Source organism: Notechis scutatus, chromosome 3 (genome assembly GCF_049901735.1).
Source record: "Notechis scutatus isolate UNSWTSFEM ecotype Mainland chromosome 3, rNotScu1.2, whole genome shotgun sequence".
Lineage (NCBI taxonomy): Eukaryota > Metazoa > Chordata > Lepidosauria > Squamata > Elapidae > Notechis > Notechis scutatus.
The window spans coordinates 61,726,047-61,747,508 of NC_142011.1; the positions used below are offsets into that span (position 1 = coordinate 61,726,047).

Below are 21,462 nucleotides of genomic sequence, written 5' to 3' on the forward strand. Positions count from 1 at the left end.
AGAGAGAAAGAATGTATTGCTTTTTCCTGACAGAAATTATGTCACCAAGAGAAATCTAGAATGCAGTTCTGATTCAGACAAGGTATTTTCCAGGCGTTTTAAAAGCCCAATTTAAAATTTAAGCCCTTTCATTATGTATAAATATTTCAGTGATTAGAATTTCTTCAGTGTCTTGCAATACCATGTTTTTTGGGGGTAATGTACCTATTTATATTTTTGTTAGTTCTGAGGATCACATTGAATTTTAGCAAGTTGTCCCAAGTAACCAATTAATTTAAAGATCTTTCAGAAGTCCTTCAGAATTAAATAGCAACCACTATTAACTCTGCTACACAGAGCTACTAAAATTAAATACAATTGCTCTTTCTGCCAAAAAGATGAGTCAAAATTAATTCCCAATGTTTAGGTTAAGGAACGCTTTTATAAAAGTAAAATTACTAAAGCCAATCACAGAAGAACTGAGAGGTACAATAGGAGCAATAAGGCAGTATATTGCTCCAGGTACTAAAAGTAAATAACTTTCTGATTAAAGATAAATTTATTGGGATTGTAATATTTGCTCTCCTATATTTCAGCACAATATTTTCCCCTTTATGTAATTATATTGCTAAGGAAAAAGCCAGGGAAAATGTACATCTGCTTTCTGGGACAAAATGTATCCTTTTGACAAATACATTTTGTTCTTTCACTTCAAAATATCTCAATTCATCTTTATTCTAGAGGGCAAGAAATTATACTCATCATGGTATCAGTTGATCTTTAGGAATTTTTTTAATTGTGGCCAATTCTAAAGTATTGGTGTGTGACAGGGCCTGCTTCTCCAAGGGTACAACCTATAAACCAAGTGCAATTTATAATGATAAACGGAGAATTCCTTTGCTTTAAAATACTTCAAAAATATTAAATACCACTAGAACAAATGCTTTGATACATTGGGTGCCACACCCAAATTTACCACTAATAATGCACAAAAGCCTCTGTGAAATAGCCCAAATATGGAAATTTTCATTCACCAAAATAAGAAGAAATGGAGTGACTGAATTCTTGAACAATATACACAGCTTCCAGTTCAATTTATATTTTATCATTACAACTGGTTTTGAAATTTGACCCAAATAAGATACGGAAATTATGTCAGAGTTGCCATTCTTTGCTACATGGAATTTTCAACAATCACAAAATAAAGGAAAATATTTAACATGGCATTTCTTCTTGTAAGGAAAAATGAACTACTTCCCAAAAAGCAAGAGTTGTGCAGGAAATGTGAGGGTACAGAAAGAGATTGACAAATCATGACCATTTTCATCCTCCTTTAGGAAGATGTTAAATGGAGGTGGCTCAAAGAATCTGAGGTGTGAATCTTTTTTTGGACTGGTTTATTGAAAATTATACTCATCAAATGTATTCTGATTTTCTTAAATGTATTCTGCATTTTTTTTTTCTTTTACTATTTACATGTCTATTACATATGAAATTCTCCTAGATTCAGAAATTAGAAGAACTTTGAAAACGTCTATCATAAAAAATTATCATTATATCTGTACTGATTAGTTGCATTCTTTCAAGAACTTTCTGCAAGATAGCAAAGGATTTTGAGGGGGACATATTTTTTGGTCTTGAAGTTCTCATTAAGGGACTCTATATTTATTGTCCAACTAATCCTGATTTCTAGATAAAATTTAATAGGATGAGATTTGTAAAAATAGTAGATATAAAAATACTAATGTTGGTATTGGTAAAGCTAATGGTTTAGCAGGCCTGACAAATTGGCGGCCTATGGGCTGGATATGTCACGTGCAGACCACGCCCATCCCGGCTCTGCAAAGGCAAAAAAACATAGTGATACGTCACAATCCACCCCGTGACATGATCGAGTTTAACACCCATGGTTTAGAGATTTTTTTCTATACAATTTGCTTCATCTACACTGTATTTGCTACAATCACTTGTAATGAAACTCATAGTGCATTTTGGGTGGTTCTGGTTTATTTTTGTTCCAATGTTTTTTTTATTCTGGCCTGAAAATGTAATGTTACATGAGAGATACATTTCTATCTTTGACCAAAAAAAAAAAAGGGGGGGGGTTAATTATTTCACATAGCTTTTCTAGTAGAGCCTGTGTTCTTCTTTAAATTGATTTACTTGTTACTCTGTATAGTTTGTGTGAAATAGGGCTTATGTTCTATTAACACTAATAAAGTTGAGCATGATTGGTAAATATTAGTACATGTTCTATGTTCTATATTGCAAGTTTTAACAGCCCCTCTACAAAGATCTGTTAATATTTTTTTTTTGAAAAAGGTATTTATTTCAGAAGTGGTTTATGAAGAGATATATATGTATATCACTTCAAGTGGAAATATCTCAGTTGACATTTGCTACAGATATAATGGCAATCAGATAAAATTAAAATGACTATTTCAACTTTGTAAGAATATTTACATATCTTGTTGATTCTACTTTGTCCTTGTAAGAAGATTCTGCTTAATACCACTTCAAATGCAAGTATTAGAACAACAAAAAGATTTTTTAATTAAGGTCTCACTTAAATTATTAAAAAAGTTTTTTTTTATATTGGAATTAATTCCTTGAAGCAAGAATGAAGAATCTGCGACTTTCTACAAATGGATTATAATTCCCAGTACTTTTCATAACTGAATATCCTAGCCCAAAGGTGTCAAACCTGTGATGCCACATTGTCATCACGTGATGTATTGCAACTTTCCCCCCTGGGGATGCGTGTGGCCAATGTGTGATGCATCCAGCCTGCCGGCCACGAATTTGACACCCCTGTCCTAGCCTGACCTGTTAGGAGTTATACAGTAGTTCACAGTGTCTAGAGCAGGGGGGGGCAAACTACGGCCCGGGGGCCACATCCGGCCCGTTGGTCTGTCCAATGCGGCCCGCCCCTGAAAAAAAATAACTGCCATTGGTCTGTCCAATCTGGCCCGCCCCTGAAAAAAAATCGCTGGGTGTGGCGTATTGCCCTGTGTCGCGTGGCCCCCAAAGCTGCAAAACAGTGCGGAGCGATCTAGGGGTAGGAAAGAAAAGAAATTTGCAAAGGCCTCGGCTGGGAGTTCAAAATCACCTTCAAGTGCGACCTCCGAAGGTGAGTCCCCCCGATCCCCCTTTTTTCCCGGGGCTTCCAGGCTTAAACTTTGCAAAGGCAAAGCTTGCAGGCTGGAGCGTCTTCCCGCCGAGGAGCGGGAAAGGTTCCACCCGGGGGGGCGGGCTGCTTGGAGCCACCTAAAGCTAGGCCGCTGCTGGTGGAGCCTTGCCCTGCCTTGGTGCCCGTTTCCCGGCTCGGCGGTCCTGCTCGGGCGGCACTTTAAAAGCCTGCTCCCAGCACCCGAGCAACTTCCCAGCAACTTTTGGCTTTGTTTTAACTCGCGGGCGCCAGGCATGATATTCCCGCTCTGAAAAAAATCGGGGCCGGCCAAAGAGACCCCCGCCCGCGCGCCCGGGAGTGCCCGCTGCTTTCCCTCACCGGGGCCGGGCGGCGGCGTGTTGCACGGAGGCTGGTCTGTGGCTGGCCCAGCTCCCTTTCCTGCCACTCAGCGGCCTCCGCTCGCACCGCCTGGGCTCCACTCAGGTATCCGGCTGGGGCTGTCAGGAGTTGCTACCGCCGGCGCAGCTCCACGCGGCTCCAGTCCCGTGTTGCCTCGGGAAGGAAAGGCAAAACCAGGAGCCGCTGCTGCCGTTGCAAAGTGCCGCCGCGGCTCTTCCTTTTGCCTTTCCTTCCTGAGGCAACGCGGGACCGGAGCCGCGCCAGCAACTCCTGACTCGGGGCCTCCGAGGGGAGGAAGGAGGAGAAGAAGGGGTGGGGGAAAGGAGGGCGATTCCCAAAAAATCGAATTCGATTTTAATCGGAAGAATATCATGCCTGGGGCGCTCGCGCCTGGCCCGAGCGCGGCGGAGGGGAAGCCCGGCGGGCAGGCGGGCTGCTTGGAGGAGGCGACCCAGCGGCGCTCCGGGCTTCCCCTCCACCGTGCGGCTCAGGGGCGCGCCCCGCAGTTAAAGCGAAGCTGAAAGTTGCTGGGAAGTTGCTCGGTTTTCCCGGGCTTCAGGGCTTTGCAAAGGCAAAGTTTGCAGGCTGGAGCATCTTCCCACCGAGGGCGGGAAGGGTTCCGCCCGGCGGGTGGGGTGGGCTACTTGGATCGGGCTGCTGTGCGGCTCGGGCGATGCGCGACGCCAGCGAGTTAAAACGAAGCGAAAGTTGCTGGGAAGTTGCTCGGTTTCTGGGGCTTCCAGGCTTAAACTTTGCTCGGGCGGCACTTTAAAAGCCTGCTCCCAGCACCCGAGCAACTTCCCAGCAACTTTGGCTTCCTTTTAACTCGCGGTCGCTCGCGCCTGGCCCCGAGCGCCGCGGGCGGAAGCCGGCGTGCGGGCATGCAGGCTGCTTGGAGGAGGTTCCGGGCTTCCTCTCTGCCAGGTGCAAGCGCTCGCGAGTTAAAGGAAGGCGAAAGTTGCTGGGAAGTTGCTCGGGTTTCCGGGGCTTCAGGGCTTTGCAAAGGCAAAGTTTGCAGACTGGAGCGTCTTCCCGCCGAGGAGCGGGAAGGGTTCCACCCGGTGGGCGGGCGGGCTGCTTAAACTTTGCTCGGGCGGCACTTTAAAAGCCTGCTCCCAGCACCCGAGCAACTTCCCAGCAACTTTTAACTTGCGGGCGCTCGCGCCTGCGCCCGAGCCGCACAGCAGCCCACTCCAAGCAGCCCGCCCGCCCGCCGGGCGGAACCTTCCGCTCCTCGGCGGGAAGACGCTCCCGCCTGCAAACTTTGCCTTTGCAAAGCCCTGGAAGCCCGAGCCAGAGCAACTTCCCAGCAACTTTCGGCTTCCTTTTAACTCGCGGGCGCTGCGCCTGGCCCCAAGCCGCGCGGCAGAGGGGAAGCCGGGCGGGCGGGCGGACTGCTTGGAGGAGGCTCCGGGCTTCCCCTCCGCCAGGCATGAGCGCCTGCGAGTTAAAAGGAAGCCGAAAGTTGCTGGGAAGTTGCTTGGGTTTCGGGGCTTCCAGGCTTAAACTTTGCAAAGGCAAAGTTTGCAGGCTGGAGCGTCTTCCCGCCGAGGAGCAGGAAGGGCTGCTTAAACTTTGCTCAGGCGGCACTTTAAAGCCTGCTCCCAGCACCCGAGCAACTTCCCAGCAACTTTCGGCTTCCTTTTAACTTGCGGGCGCTCGCGCCTGGCCCCGAGCCGCGCGGCAGAGGGAAGCCCGGCGGGCGGGCGAGCTGCTTGGAGGAGCGACCCGGCGGTGCTCCGGCAGCAGCAACAGGCAGTTTCGCCCGGGCTCCACTCAGGTGTCTGGCTGGGGCTGTGAGGAGTTGCTACCGCCGGCGCAGCTCCGTGCGGCTCCAGTCCGCGTTGCCTTGGGAAGGAAAAGGCAAAACCAGGAGCCGCTGAGCCTGAGCCTTCGGTGCCGCTGCTCCGTTGCAAAGCACTGCCGCGGCTCTTCCTTTTGCCTTTCCCTTCCCGAGGCAATGCGGGACTGGAGCCGCGCCGGCGGTAGCAACTCCTGACTCAGGGGCCTCCGAGGGGAGGAAGGAGGAGAGAAGGGGGAAGGGTGGGGGCGATTCCCAAAAATCTTGTGCTGACCCGGCCCGTCTGTCAAATTTTAAAAGTCAATGCGGCCCCGAGCCAAAAAGTTTGCCCACCCCTGGTCTAGAGAATCTTATCCTTACTTTGAAAGGAATAATTTATCCTGGAATTTTTAAAGTATATAATGTCTCTGCATGTAATTATGGAGTTCTGTTTTTGTGTTGTTTGCTTCTGTTCTGGGTGTCTTTATTTAATTTTATTGAATAAATAAAATTTATTCCTGGGTTCCTCCTAATGCAAGACAATGCTAGACCTCATGTGGCTGGAGTGTGTCAGCAGTTCCTGCAAGACGAAGGTATTGATGCTATGGACTGGCCCACCCGTTGCCCAGACCTGAATCCAATTGAGCACATCTGGGACATCATGTCTCGCTCCATCCACCAACGCCACGTTGCACCACAGACTGTCCAGGAGTTGGGGGATGCTTTAGTCCAGGTGTGGGAGGAGATCCCTCAGGAGACCATTCGCCACCTCATCAGGAGCATGCCCAGGCGTTGTAGGGAGGTCGTACAGGCACGTGGAAGCCACACACACTACTGAGCCTCATTTGGACTTGTTTTAAGGACATTACATCAAAGTTGAATCAGCCTGTAGTGTTTTTTTCCACTTTAATTTTGAGCGTAACTCCAAATCCAGACCTCCATGGGTTGCTAAATTTGATTTCCACTGATAATTTTTGTGTGATTTTGTTGTCAGCACATTCAACTATGTAATGAACAAAGTATTTAATGAGAATATTTCATTCATTCAGATCTAGGATGTTATTTTTGTGTTCCCTTTATTTTTTTTGAGCAGTGTACATATATGGAGGTAGCATCACAAAAAAGATGAGAGTTATGCACATTTTAAAAATGCATTTCTTTTTTCTCCTCCCACAGCTTTGTGCATGACTCCAAATCTACTTCAGAGGGTTTCTCAACCTATTAAAGCATATTTGCAGAACATAGAAAACAGTAATGGTAGGAGGGGAAAATTATTCCACCAACAGCTTCTGTTTCCCTGGGAAACATATTCATGTGGTGGCAACCTACTTGATTCTGTGAAAAAATGAAGTCAGAAAACTGGATTTGAGAAATACAACAAAAGACTGAATGGTAAATTAACTTAATACTTTAAATTAGTAGTTCTAAAGCTAGGTAAATTAGAGTTTTATTAATATATTCTGACAGCTTTACAATGGTGAAAGAAACATACTTTTCTCCAATTATATTTATTATTAACTGAGTGATCTCCTTCAAACTCTACTGTAAACACCTTATACCAAAGTGTATATGGGTACATGTTTTGGGGGAAGAGTATGCAGTAACGAAAAAAATTACAACCTACTGAGCTCTAAAAAATTTGAAACCCATTATTTATTTCATTGTTGAAAAAGGCTGAAATTTTTAAAGTTTCCTATTATTTGTTACACTCACATCTTGCCTATTTTCCAGAACAGTTTACACAGGAACACACTTATTTTTCACAACAACAATCTTTTCAGTAGAATGATATCAGAGAGATAATCCAAACCTATCAGTTTCCAAACCTGAGAGCAGACATAGAGTTAATCTCACCAGTTTTAATCCAACACCTTAACCATTACACTAAGTTTCATTCTTCAAATGAAGAATGTTAGTATTTTAACATTTTAGTAGCATAAGAATTATGATCTATCAATAGCAATCACATTTTTGTGTGATACTAAAGTTACTAAAATTTGTAAAAATCTGCTCATAAATACACTGCATGAAATAATCACTGCAATGTAAAGTCATTTAGAGAAAAGCTTGTCTTTCTAAGAAAAAAATATTTGAAACGTATCAGCAGCTGCATCTTTTATAAGCCTAGTGAAGCCACTTCAAAATCCCTTAAGTTTTAGTATAAACACAAAAAAGAGGGAAACAGCCTTAAACTAGCAATATGGGTCTTAAGAAATATGGTGTTTGGATGTTCTAGGCCAGGGGTGTCAAACTCACATCATCACAGCGGCGTCATGTGACATATCTGGACTTTTTTTCCCCTTCGGTAAACTGGGTGTGGCCAGCACGTGACACATCCAGCCCATGGGCCGGGAGATTGACAGCCCTGCTCTAAGCAATAGGTGGTTTATTAACTTAGCATGTTTTTTTACCTCCTTAATCAACACCTGTATAAAGTAATATACAAATTGCTCGGTGTTTAATTGCATTAATTATCATGGATCCCTGCATTTTAGTTCCAGTGACTATGGCTAATGTTGAATTCACTCGGTATAATTTTCAAGAGTTGATATTGTATATATTCTTGATTAATATCAATCCATTCCATTAATCAAAAATACCTGGTTAAGTGCAAAAATATAAAATATATTAAAAATAAGTTGAACTGTTTGACTTTTATCATATTTCTAGTTATATTTTAAAGTAATGAAACAGGCTTTTAGAAAGTCTTTCAAAATATTTATGTCATACTAAAGCTTTGAACAGCCCACAAGTTAGAAGGCTTTAGTACAATAAAACATGCTGCATATGTCTGTAGTTTATAACTGGATGCTTGAAGCTATTTAACACATTTCTTAACAAGGTTGACAGCAAGCTGAAGCTAACTAATTCTACAACAAATGTAACAACATATCACCAACTTTTCCCTCATTCCCACATTTTTAGAAGTATGCTAAATAAAAGATTAAATATCATCATCATTTATCTATCACGGAATTATCATATATATTCCCCCAACTCATCTTCAAAGCATTATTCCTTGTCATTGGTTGGCTAGGTGTCCTTACTAACAAGGTCTTAGTTGCAAATAATTTAATCCTTATTGTTTTAATGCAGGGGTCCCCAACCGCTGGTCAGCGGACCGATACCGTCCGAACAACTCTCGGGCAGCTGGTTGCTGGGCGCCGCCATCTTTTTGGTTAAAATGCTTCCGGTGAGCTTTCCAAGCTCACCGGAGCTTTTCAAAAGATGGCGGCAGCTGATTTTCCGGGAACATCAGACATTTGCAAGAACTCACCTGACATAAGAGCGGGTCCCTGTTTAATGGATTTCGTCCAAGCGTTAGTTTGCAAAAAAGGCAAAAAGGCCGCCCCTTTTAACCCCTTTGTCAACATCAGACATTTGCAAGAACTCACCTGACATAAGAGCCCTCTGGAAAGTATTCCACAAGAGTAAATGCCACATACATTCTCCACTCAATACCCTTCTAACTTCACAAGGAAGAGATCAAGATTAGCATTGGCAATAAACAGTGTATGAACAGGTTTGTCCTGGAGAATCTCTGATATAACCCATATGTGCATAAAATGAGCCAAGTCTTGATCAAGGGTACTTGGTTTATCAAACAATTCGATCCAATTACAGGTAGTCCTTCAACTTGCAAACAACAATTGAGCCCAAATTTATATTATTAAGCAAGACATTTGTTAAGTTACTTTTGCTCCATTTTACAATCTTTCCTGCCACAGTTGTTAGATGAATCACTGCACCTAAGTTAGTTACAGGATTGTTAAGAGAATGTGGCTTCCCCATTGATTGTCACCAGGTCACAAAAAGTGATCACATCACCCTGGTACACTGCAACAGTGATAAATATGAACCAGTTGCCAAGCATACAAATTTTGATCACATGGCCATGGGGATGCTGCAACAGTCATAAGAGTGAAAAACAGTCATAAGTCACTTTTTTTCAGTGTTGTTGTAACTTCAAACAGTCATTAAACAAATGGATGTAAGTCGAGGACTACCTGTACTTCTGTGAACCATTAGGCTCAAGACAAGTCAGGATCTGGTACATCTTGACAGATCTACAGTCTGCAGAAATGGACTGATACCATAATCCCAACAATAAAAGTTGCTTTGAAATATGCTTAAAAACAGAGTTCATAACTTGTGGGGATGGAGTAATACATTGTGATATGAACTAGGGTTTAGTATACAGACCTGGATGATATAATTATTTTATTCCAATTTCAGTGGTATATTTAGTAAATTTCTACCTGTCAGAACTATAAGGTTTGAATTCATACCCACATCCTCTGTAGAAGCAGAGAAACAAACATATGGATCTACCTAATTTGGCATTGTTGGCACTGATTGGTGGCATCTCTTCAAGCTTCCAAGGAGGAATTTTTCAAGCCCTAAAGTTTTTAATGATTGAATCTCTACATTCAAAACCTGGTCACCTCTGGGTCTTATTTAATATATGTATCTGAGAAGGAGGGGTTGTGATTATATGTATAAATACATATCCTATTTCTGAGAAGCATATATTGCATATGGTGTTGAGATTTGCCTAACAACCATGTCTTTTTGTGAGGATGGGCCTTCCTTTATAAATAAACAAGGGCTATATTATTTATAATATATTCTAGAATTTCATGAGAAGAAATTTCTGTTTTATTTCATTAGGTAAATTTTATTTTGCAATGATAGACAATATATATTTACTGTAACTTTGTTAGTTATCAAAACTAATACTGCAGTAATGATCTTTATTTCAAAACAAAGATAACTATTTGCCATTTAATCTTACTTACTAGCATCTTTTTTCAGTGTCTTATTAATTGTAAAGAATTATTTTCTGCATTTAGATTTCCAGTATTTTTACAGCGTGCAGCATTCACTTTAAAAAATGGTTACTATGTGTTAACTACAGAGCTCACCGTCAATATTTTTACTAGAGGAGTAATTTTGCTTTTCTTTCAATAGTTAAAATTAAATCACTGAGTATAATCTAAAAGTCCATTTGGGACAAGCAAACAATGGGGAAGGAGGATTCTTTTATATCTTTAACTTAGAATTCATTTCCAAAATGATGAACATTGGTGGTGAACAATAATTTAGATTGATTATTTTCCACAAGAACTACATTCATAGATATAGCATAAGTTATGATAGCAATGTAAAACTACAATGTTAAAATGGAGTATGTGTTTAAATACCACTTATATAAATAAGGTCATACTGCAGAGACTGACTTTCATGCAGTGCTTAATGGTTAACTGGAAACATTTCATTCCTCATAGTGGGAATAAAAACTACATCTTTGGACTGCTCCAAGCAGGGCTTTTCTTGTGCTCAATGTCCTTTTTTTTTTTTTTGTGGCAGCTACGTCCCACCCAAACTTATTCTGCCAGAGACCACCTGACTCTTCCTATAAATGCTCACTCACCCAACCCACCCAAGTTAACCTAAAGGTTCATCCTAGGAATTCCATAGAGTGAAATGTTCGCTATAGTTCTCTATAGATAGTTCCTTTTTTATATATAAATCTCCCGCCTTTAGAGCCTTTGAAGGAAGCCCACGCCAGCGTTCAGCCTAGTGGTCACGTCCTACTTTTATAGCCATTTCTATTTGCTATTCTATTCTATTTCTCGTGTTCTCTTACGACGGAACAAGCCTATTCCTTAGGGAAGGGGGCCCCCCGAGACGGCCCCGGCCCGCCTTCATTCTAGGCCTTCACACCAGGCCATCCCCATCCCCAGTCTCTCCTGGGGAAACCCGAAACCCCTCCCTCCCTCGGAGAAGCGAAGCCAGCAGCAGCCACTCGGTGCAGGCCCCGCCGAGGCATGTAAGGAGCCGGGCTCCAGGCGCAGGCCCCTTCCTACCTTCCTTTCGCAGAGGGGGGAAAAGTCTGTACCCCACCCTGGCCCGCCCGGGGTCCTCCAAAGAGCAGGGAGGTTTTAACTGGTCTGGCCTCCAGATCCCCTCCCTCCCTCCCTCCGCCCGCTGCCAAATCCCTCGGTGCCTCACCTGCCAGCGCCAGGATTTGGGCCTTGTGCAGTGGCGGCCGTTCTCCCCACTCGCCGGGGCTCTCGTCGCCGTCCTCGGGATCGTGAGCCGGGCTGCGGTAGACGGTGTAAACCTTCTGGTTGTCGAAATCCAGCCGGGATTTGGGGCTGAAGTCCTGCACGCACGACACGGGCAGCGCATAACACACGTTGTCCTCCAGGAACCGCACGAAGGCATACATCATGGAGCGGGGCCGCGACCCGCGGGAGGGGAGGGGGCTCAGGGGCGAGCAGCGGGGGAGGGCAGGTATGGAGGTGGGGGGGCGCTCGTCTCTGTGCTCCCGCAACCCCGGCTCTTCTGTTATTGTTCCTGGAAGCCCGGCTCGGCGCTCGGCTGAGCTAGCCTAGGCTGCAGAGCCTTCGCTTCTTTCCCAAAGCAGCCGGGATTCGGGCTTCCCGCGAGCAGTCGAGCGCCGAGCGAAGCGAGCCTCAGTCTGGCGTGCAGCTCGCAGAATTGGCCGAGGCGGGCGAGAGATTGTGCTGCTACAAGCAGCAGCAACGGCCGTCGCTCTCGCTCTCTCGGGCAGGAGGGGGGGAGAATTTACGGCGATGAGCGACTTTCGGGGACGTAGCTTTGGAGCTCATTGTTGCCGCCGCCGCCTCCGCACCAGGCCTGGTCTCTCAGCTAAAGAAGGGCGAAGGGAAGGCGGGTTTGCAGGCCGGTTGCAGCGGCTGCTTTTCCCTGCCTCCAGTTACTCAAACGGACTTTTGTCCCCCTCCTCTTTGGATCCACCGAGTGTGGATAAAGCCCGCCGAATCCAGCCCTCTCTGCCACCCCGTCCTGTTAAGACGGAGAGGCCTGGGTGGGTGGTGACTTGGGGAAAGGGGTCTTGCAGAGTCTTCCCGGCCATTTCCCAGGCGAAGAAGGGAAGCAGGCGACTTGTTTCTGTGCAGTTGACCCATAAGGTGGCTTCCTTTGAGCGATGCACTGCCTTTAGCCCTGCAGGTTGGATGGCAAGAGTGCAAGTAACGGGATGGCTTCTTGTGAGCTCTGGGGCAGACAGAAAACAAGCCACCGGATGGATTTGCCACTGGAAAAGGCCGTAAGGAAGTCTGGGCCCAGCGCGAAAAATCCCAAGAATGGGCTTCTCTTATCCTCTACAACAGTAGAGAACATTGAATCCAAGAAGCCCATCCAACAATAAAAGGAAAACTGGGCTCTTGCAAAGTTTGGTTGCCTAGTGAATCAAGAGAGTTGACAAAGTAGATGTTGCTTTTGCAAAATAGCAGCCATCTCCTTCCACTCAGACTAGTGGGCCCAAGGAAGAGAAGCAGCAGCTGTTTTTTTCCCCCTTTCACCATAGCAGCCTTCTGCTATCTCACTTTTTTTTTTTGTCTGCCAATATAGCCTGATCGTTGATACCCTGGCAAAGACCCTTATCCATCTTTCTCTCTGGGTGATCCCAATCTTTAGCATATACTTTTATCTTCTTAGGCCCACAAATCATTTATCAGAGAAGTTGCATTTTGCTCCATCAAGAACATTGGCAGTTCATTGAAAAAACAATAGAGCATCATTTGTACTGCATACTTACTCAGGCTTAACTGAACCATCCTTTATGCAATAAAATTATATTGGTTCACATGACACACAAGCTGAGTAATTATGGTGACTAGTTTGTAGTTTATGTACCACTTAAGCAGAGCTAAAAACTGCTTCAAGACAGCTTTACTAGACCAAACCACTACACTTGACAAAACAAGAAGATAAAACACATACACATCATGCCAAAAGTCTTTTTAGTCAATATCCTAGAGCTGAATTCATCACTTTCAATGGCCCAGTATATTATGTGAACCCATAAACTCAGTTTTCAACAGGAGAAGGTTAATACTACCCCCTCCCAAGATACATGCATTACTCATTAGTCAAAGGATCTGTAATATGAATCCAGGAACTCCAATCCAACTGTTGGGCATATGCAGGAAGGAAGTAAATAGCATTAAAAACATGGGACAAAGTAATTGAATCCCTGCCTCTTTAACAATTTAACATGCTTTTTAATGTGCTTTGTACAGTGGTGGGATTCAATTTTTTTTTTTAACTACTGGTTCTGTGGGTGTGGCTCGGGCATGGCAGGGGAAAGATACTGTAAAATCTCCAGTCAAAGTGGTATTTGCCGGTTCGCCAAACTACTCAAAATTTCCACTACCAGTTCTCCAGAACTGGTCAGAACCTGCTGAACACCACCTCGGACTCTGCATCAAAAAGATGGGAGGGCTTCAGTCAGCCTGGTCATACCCACTATTTTTATGCTATTGACTTACCTTGTGGATGTCTCTACTAACAGTAAAAGTCATGATTAGTGGCTGTTTTTGTAGGTTCTCCAGGATTTCATGCTGATCATAGATATTGAAAGGAACAATTAATGCTCATCTATGTAGTTCATATGATATGGGGAATTACCTTAATCCCAAAGAAGACTGGGAGTAAATCTAATTTCTCACATTAAATTGACTAGACTGTTTGATTCAATTTTCTTGTTGACCCGGTGTGCTTACCATCCTACCTCCAAGATCCAGTTAAGTATTCTGCATGGGGAAAATCAGATTTAATTGTGCAATTTTGAACATATAGGCTCATCAGTAATCCTTACTCCTGCAATTGGGATCACATTACAGTAATGTAGTTTGATTTTTATTTAGTATGTTGTATACATCCATCCAATGTTTATGAAATAGAGTAATATGAAATTAATGCTTATTGCACATATATAAAATTTCTGTTGTGAGCAAAAAAGCAGGCTTTTTCACTCACAGTGAAGAATAATAATGCATCTCAGATAATTTTTAGTAACATCTGTAAGGAATGTTTCATACAAAACATGTCCCATCCTATCCCATATAGATTCAAACACACTTTAAAAAACAGAAAAACATCATGGTTTGAAAAAACAGGGAAACATCATTTGTTCAATTATGACAATAAGATACTTTGCAAAATGCCTGATTATGAATGAAAGATATATATCGATGATCTGAACAGTTTAGATAAATTAACAACAAATGGATATACAATTGTGTGAAGATTATTAGTTGACAAACGGAAATAAAATCCTTCAATCTGTAAATTAGCTTTAATTTTCATACTTTCAATAGCATGATCATAAACTGCAAAATGTTACATTAAATATATATTTAGATGAGGACCACCAATAGTTTCTCCCTTTATACAATTTTTTTTGTGCCCGCCTATAAAGCAAGCTCCTCTTTGTTCAGCAGGATTGCAATTTACCAGCATGTAATCACGATAGAATAGATTATTTTTGTGTATGAGTACAGTAGAAAATAGGACTACTTATTAAGCTTTTATGAAATATGCTGCTTTAGGTCACATGTTCATATTGTGTGCATGGGTATGTAAAATGTATGTGTGTACATGTGATATACTCTGTGTGTGTATATTTACAATATCAATTACTGTAATAAAGGAGAATTCATATGTAGCATTGTATAATTCTAACTCTAGACTTACAATTGCAAATATGTTTCTATAACCAATCTAGTTATATGTGAAGATACGAAAAATTTGCAACTTAAAACATATAACCAAGAATTGGTAGGAAGGGTAAAGAGGCTATCTGAATGTTAATTTTGAATCCTGAATCTGAATCTAAAATATGACAATAAATCAAAGAAGATACAGTTTTAATTAAAGACAGTAATAAGCATCATAAATCATTTTTATATAAAAAAGCATAGTATAAGAAGCATGATATGGCAATGGAGTGAATCTGGAACAAAGGAGGAAGAACTCTGATATAAAACTAAGGCTCCATTCCTGCTCTGTAGAATGAAGATGACAGTAACAATGGATACAATATAGTTTATGAATACAAAAGGAAAACATGGGATGATAAGTGACAAGTCTAGTTTCTGACAGGAATCTGCAAAAATATTTCTGGTGGTACAGAACCAAAGCTTCAATGCCAAATGTGTACAGAGTGTACTGTATTCTATACTTATATTTATTTTATTTTTGTAAATGTTTTGTTTCACAGCTTTATGGGTTTTGCAAGAAAGGGGATCTCATCTTTTGAATCAGGGACATGGTAAATCATCTTACATTGAATCAAACTATTAGTCCATCTCGTTTGGTATTAACTGTATTAACAATGGAGACTTTGCCAGCTTCCCCTGGAAAAACAAGGTCTTAAATGTAAGAGCATCTGCATGTAAAGCAAAGGCTGAGCTACAGCTTTCCTTTCAGCTTGGAAACACTGAGAAGCAATCTATAGGGGTGGATACTAATGGAGCACAATAATATACTTTGCCAGAGTTTGGAGCTCACAATCAGTTTTTCTAGTAAGATTGTCCATGAAATATACTAGAGCTTTTTTTTTTTTAATGAGAAGTCAGTCTGATCCAAAGACCCACAGACCTCCAGCAATGGTAGCAATACTGACTTCATTGCCCAAGGAGGAGGACGGAGGACATTGATGTAGCACTAAAGCCAGAATGGCACACTTGGCAGGGGAAATATGGCTATATGAATAATTCCATACACAAATAATTCCATAGGTGAAACAGCTTGGGGTGATCCATGACCCTGCAGAAGATTGTGCATTTTGTTCAGTCCAGACCTGAAACGTGTCATAAATCTAAGATAATCTGTTTTCCAAGTAAGAGATGTTTGGAGGCAGGAGGATTATGGTTTTGCCCAGATTGCTATCTTGCAAATTTCTAGGCCATAAAAGTGTGTGTTTTGAATTGAAAACACACTTTCCATTTTGTTCCATGAATGGAGAAGCTACCTACCACTGACTGCTTCCTGATTGGCTAAGGGAGATGAGGCCTGCTCTCTCCCCTATTGCCTTAAGCAAGCAAGTAAAGGCGTTCTTGTTCTCGCACTTAAAAAACGGTATAAGTCCTTGCCTTTCTTCCCTTTTGAGGGGTGTGGGGGAAGAGATGCTGCTGCCCATTGCTATAACAAAAGACTGAATTTTGGAATTATTTTTTAAATGAGCAAGGAACATTACCATCAGGAAAGTTTTTAGAAAACAATTTTCCAGGAATGTCCTGCAATATATAGTATATGTCACACATTATCAGTTATATTTACTGGAACGTTTCTCCAATGAGGAGCTGAAATATTCTGGAATTAGGAAAAAACATTACCATAAAATATCTCTGATCCTTATTATCCCTATGTTACCTGTGTTTCAATGGTGACAGAGCATAACATAATTTGAATTCCCCTTTGACTATTTTGAAATAAGAGGGGGAAACACATTAATTTATGACAAGCTTGGGGGCCCTTCTCATTCTTGGATTTAGAGACCAAACCAAACACTGCATCCTGCTGAGAAAAAAATACAAAAATATTGTCAGAGATTTCTCATGCCATGATTAGGGTAATAGTGGGAAAAGAACTGGAAAAAAAAAACCAAGACAATTTCTTACAAAATATATCACATATATCTTCTTTCTAGAAGGGCTAATGAAAACTAGGAATTAGCACTATGATTCCCCCATTCCCATCCTTCGTGAATTGATTCCCCAAACTTGCAGTACAGACTAAATGCCTAACTAATCAGATGGGAAGTAGAGATTTTCTGAATCCATTTGCATCTCATAACTTTTGTGATTACAAGTCCAAGTGTATTGCATGGTTGTACAGGATACTTAAACTATTTCAACATCTAAAGTACCTATTTGCATAAGGCACATTTATAGCATGGGTGTCAAACTGGTGGCCCACAGGCCAGATGTGTCACACGCAGGTCACATCCATTCCAGCTCCATCACTATACATTGCAATACATCATGTGACATGACACTATTGAGTTTGACACTTGTATTCTTTCAATCAGTCATAAGTGATGATGTGAAAGATTCATGAGACTTTCTGCACTTCTAAGTTAAAGTTAGGGTTAGAGTTTGGCTGTCATAAAGAAATTTCAGTCTGCCAATCCAAATTGACTTTATAAGCATCCAACTCTCTCAAACACTATTATTTCTATCATCTATAATGAGCCCAACATTGGCTCAGTAGACTCAGCCAGAGAACTGGTTTCTGGGACAGACCCCTGCAGTTTGGAAACAGCACTAAGCCAATACTCAGCATAACCCACTAAATAAGCTAAATGGTGCCTTGTGGAGCTATGTGGTAAATTAGGAGAGCTAACTATTCCCAAAACTTGAGTTTTGGGGGAAATTGGTTCTTCCACTTTATTGTGCAATTCCCATAGTTGTCACACAAATTCTAGTGGGATCTAGGGAATTGATGAGGTACAACGGTGCCACACGCTGTAGCAACTCTTTCCATCTGGAGAGGGAAAACATTTGGCAAAGGAGAGTATATAGTAGAGAAGACACCATCCTGAACTTGTTAGAAGCACTGGGTGGGCACCATTCCATTGTCTGCCCCACTCATTATTGACAGAAAAAGCAGCTCTTGTAAATCTTAAAACTGCTACAGGTTACTTCAAGAAGAAAGCACTAAAAAAAACCTGGAACAACTAAGGGCAACCTAGGAGTGGCTCATTCATGCATTGTGGATCAAACGAAGTCATCATGAAAACAAAATAGCCTAGGAAAGTTGGCAGAACAGATTTGTATTATAGTTACATGCAGTTAGAGAAAGGCCTTCATGCTTACTGTTCTTTAACAGTTAACAGAACAAATCTGAAGTAAAATTGGCTCATTATTTTAGAAATCAATGGCTGGTCTGAGCTTGTTGTTACTATAACAAGCCATAATACAACAAATGTTAAGAGCAACATTTATTTTCTCTGCTGGCAAATATATCTGTGGCTGTAGATATTGTGATCTTTTAAAACTGTGGTCTTTTCAATACTGTGGAGTTTAGACGGTGATCTGATCTCACTGATCTTTTTCGTTCAAGAAAAGTTCAGAGGCATTTAAAGCTGATAATCCATTTCATTTCTAACACTTTATATAAGCATCTACATAGTTATATTCTAGTGTTTTCAACATGAAATAAATGTCATTATCACAGCAGGCCAAATAACACTTCAAAATAGTTTTGATTAATATGAGAATTCCAGTAGAGAGCTTGAAGGGAGGCAGTCTGGAATATGAATAGGTTATAGTAATATTGCGAAAATCTCCTTAGAATTCAGAAATAATAGCTCTTAATAAAATTAGAATGACATATTCTCAAATACCAATATCACCATATTGCCATACCCCAAATAAACCATTTAAAAATATGACATTTATTTATATCTGCTAAGATGAAACTGAAAAACCCATTCAGATAGAGGAATGCTAAAAAAAAGTATAATAAATCAATAGATTTTTCAGGTTTATTTTAAAGGACCACAAGGTTTATAGGAGTATACAAGGGATCAGGGTATCTGAGGTTGGGTGGAGGTTTCAAAAAGTCAAGAAGATAGTCTCAACGATTCAAACAAAGCCCTTCCTGGTTTCTGTGTGGATTGTGGCCCAGATTAAAAAAAAGTCCCATGACAAACCTACCCACCAATTTCCCATGGAGGAAGCAGAGATTGAGTGATCTGTTGAATGTTATTCAAAGAACTATCGAAAGCAATCAGACTAACAAAACACAAACATACAATAACGGACTGTAAGGAGAGAAATAAAATGTTTATTTAAAGAACAGCTTTCCTCATGGAAGTAAAGCAACTGACAATTAACAGAATGAAATGCAAGGTATGTATGAAATGCTCCATATATTTTCTAATGATATCCTCTTTTCACAATGGGAAAAGTAAGAAAGACAGAATTAAATGAAGAGGGTGGGTGTTTGGATAATGGTGTGGAACTGCTGCAAATATAAGTAGAAATTGGGTGGTCTGGTTTAAATGTTCATTACTGACTTGCATTCATTACATAACCGTTTATCTTATTATTTTATCTTTCTGCTAATTTATTTTATCCCTCTATAGCTCTTCCAGTAGAGGACCCTAGAACAATTTACCGGAGAAGGGGGGGGGGAGGAGAGAAAGGAAGAAGTCTTTAAATCATCACAATAAAACTAAAACAATAAGAACTGAAAGCAAAATGTATTATTAAAGGACAGCAAAATCGGTATGAAGCAAATAAACGGAACCTGATGTATTAATGTAGAAATACTTAGGAAAGCAGGATGTCTTCCATTCTTTTCCAAAACAAGACAATGGGCATCCATTGAAACATAGCTGAGATACTATCCCCGAGATGACTGTTGTATTCTTAATTAAGAGCAATTGCGTTCTTTTCGCTGATGATGTAAAGCTGTTCAATACCACAGACAATACCGCTACCCTACAAAAAGATCTTGACTATGTATCAGAATGGTCAAACAAATGGCAACTTCAAATCTCAACAAATAAATGCTCTGTCTTACATATTGGCAATAAAAATCAGAAAATAAAATACAAGCTGAATAGTCAAGATCTTGTTGATAACCCAAGCTCTGTAAAGGACCTTGGAATACTCACCTCAAATGATCTAAGTGCTAGAGCCCACTGCAACTACATAGCCAAAAAGCATTAAGAGTTGTTAACCTAATCCTACATAGCTTTTTCTCCGGTAATATCACACTACTAACCAGAGCATACAAAACATTTGCTAGACCAATACTCGAATACAGTTCATCAGTCTGGAACCACATTACATATCTGATATTAGCACAATTGAGAAAGTCCAGAAATATTTCACAAGAAGAGTTCTCCACTCCTCTATCGTTGTAGAATACCTTATGCCACCAGACTTAAAATTCTAGAACTAGAAAACCTTGAATTACGCCTGTCTTCGGTCTGACTTAAGCATGGTATATAAAATCATACATTGCAATGTCCTACCTGTCAATGAATACTTCAGCTTCAACCATAACAACACAAGAGCACACAATAGATACAAACTCAAAGTTAACCGCACCAAACTTGATTGCAGGAAATACGACTTCAGCAATAGAGTGGTCAATGTCTGGAATACTCTACCTGACTCTGTAGTTTCTTCCCCAAACCCCAAAAACTTTAACCTTAGACTGTCTACTATTGACCTCACCCCTTTCCTAAGAGGTCTGTAGGGGCGTGCATAAGCGCACCAACGTGCCTACCGTCCCTGTCCTATTGTTTCTCTTATTCTTCTTTTGTTTTTCTTATATGTACCCATTTCATGTATTCACTACTATGTATAAACTTATACTCATTATCTTGTAAACAATTGGCAAATCAAATAAATAAAATAAAATAAATGAACAGAATTGCCCTGGATAATTATAATGCATGAATTGAATATTTCTTGAGAAACTAATACTTTATATCTACCTCCCAAACCATTGACAGCTACTTAGGTCAACATCTACCATTGGCCCAGAGTTTGCAAGGAACCAGTGCAGTATTTCCTGTTACCTTATTTAGCTGTTCCTACATCATGCCCCAGATTGTCTTCAAGGGTAGCTCCACATAGAACGTTTTAAAATAGCTTAATCAAGATATTATTAGAACAAAGATCACTGAGATAAGATTACCTTATTCAGACATTATTCTAATGGATATCTCAGCTAAAGCTTGGCATAGGCCTTCCTTGGTATTGAAGCCAACTGTGTCTCTATCAACAGTTTAGAATTAAGAAAAATGACAGGTTATGTGCCTGTTTATTACCAGGCATGAGAAGAAGAAAAAGAACTAAATCTAATAGCAGCATGCATCTTCCATGAAACATGATAGGTTCCACAGAAATTTATTAGGACCAAATAAAGAAATTCTACCAGTAAGTCCAAATATTCTGCAAACTTAGGAATGCACTAAAAATGAAACAATCAGGCATGTTCATGCTAGGATGTATTGCATTATTTTATTCAAAATATTTACTATATTTACTATAATATGACTCGCTGTAGCTGAGATTGGGAAGATTGCTGATAAATTGTACTTGCTACATTTCCCCCCCTCTCTACTTAAAAAAAAACCAAATAGTGAGAAAATATTAAAAAATGCAGCTAGAAGCAGAAATTGGGAAGAGTTAAACATCGGGAAGAGTTAAACATATAGCAAAGTGTATGTGTGTGAGTGTGTGTGTGTGTGAGAGAGAGAGAGAGAGGGATAGAGAGAGATAGGGAGGGAGGGCTAGAGAGAGAGAGAGACAGAAAGAGATGGAGATGATAAAGAATTTTATATGTATCCCAAAAAGGGAGTTAGAAAATGTTG

General features: G+C 41.1%; 1 protein-coding gene across 5 annotated transcripts in view; it reads right to left on the reverse strand.

The window, feature by feature from the left end:
- BEND5 (BEN domain containing 5) overlaps nucleotides 1-21,462 on the reverse strand; it is a 904,791-nt gene that overhangs the window by 401,627 nt on the left and 481,702 nt on the right. Inside the window, exon 1 of one of the 5 annotated variants that reach the window (XM_026665828.2) lies at nucleotides 11,304-11,746. The exons of 2 other annotated variants lie outside the window; for them this stretch is intronic. In XM_026665828.2, the coding sequence (XP_026521613.1) occupies nucleotides 11,304-11,526 (223 nt within the window). In that variant the 5' untranslated portion in view covers nucleotides 11,527-11,746. Of the gene's footprint in view, nucleotides 1-11,303; nucleotides 11,747-21,462 lie in introns of those variants that run through there. 2 more of the 5 variants (XM_026665830.2, XM_026665834.2) reach the window with 2 other exon arrangements.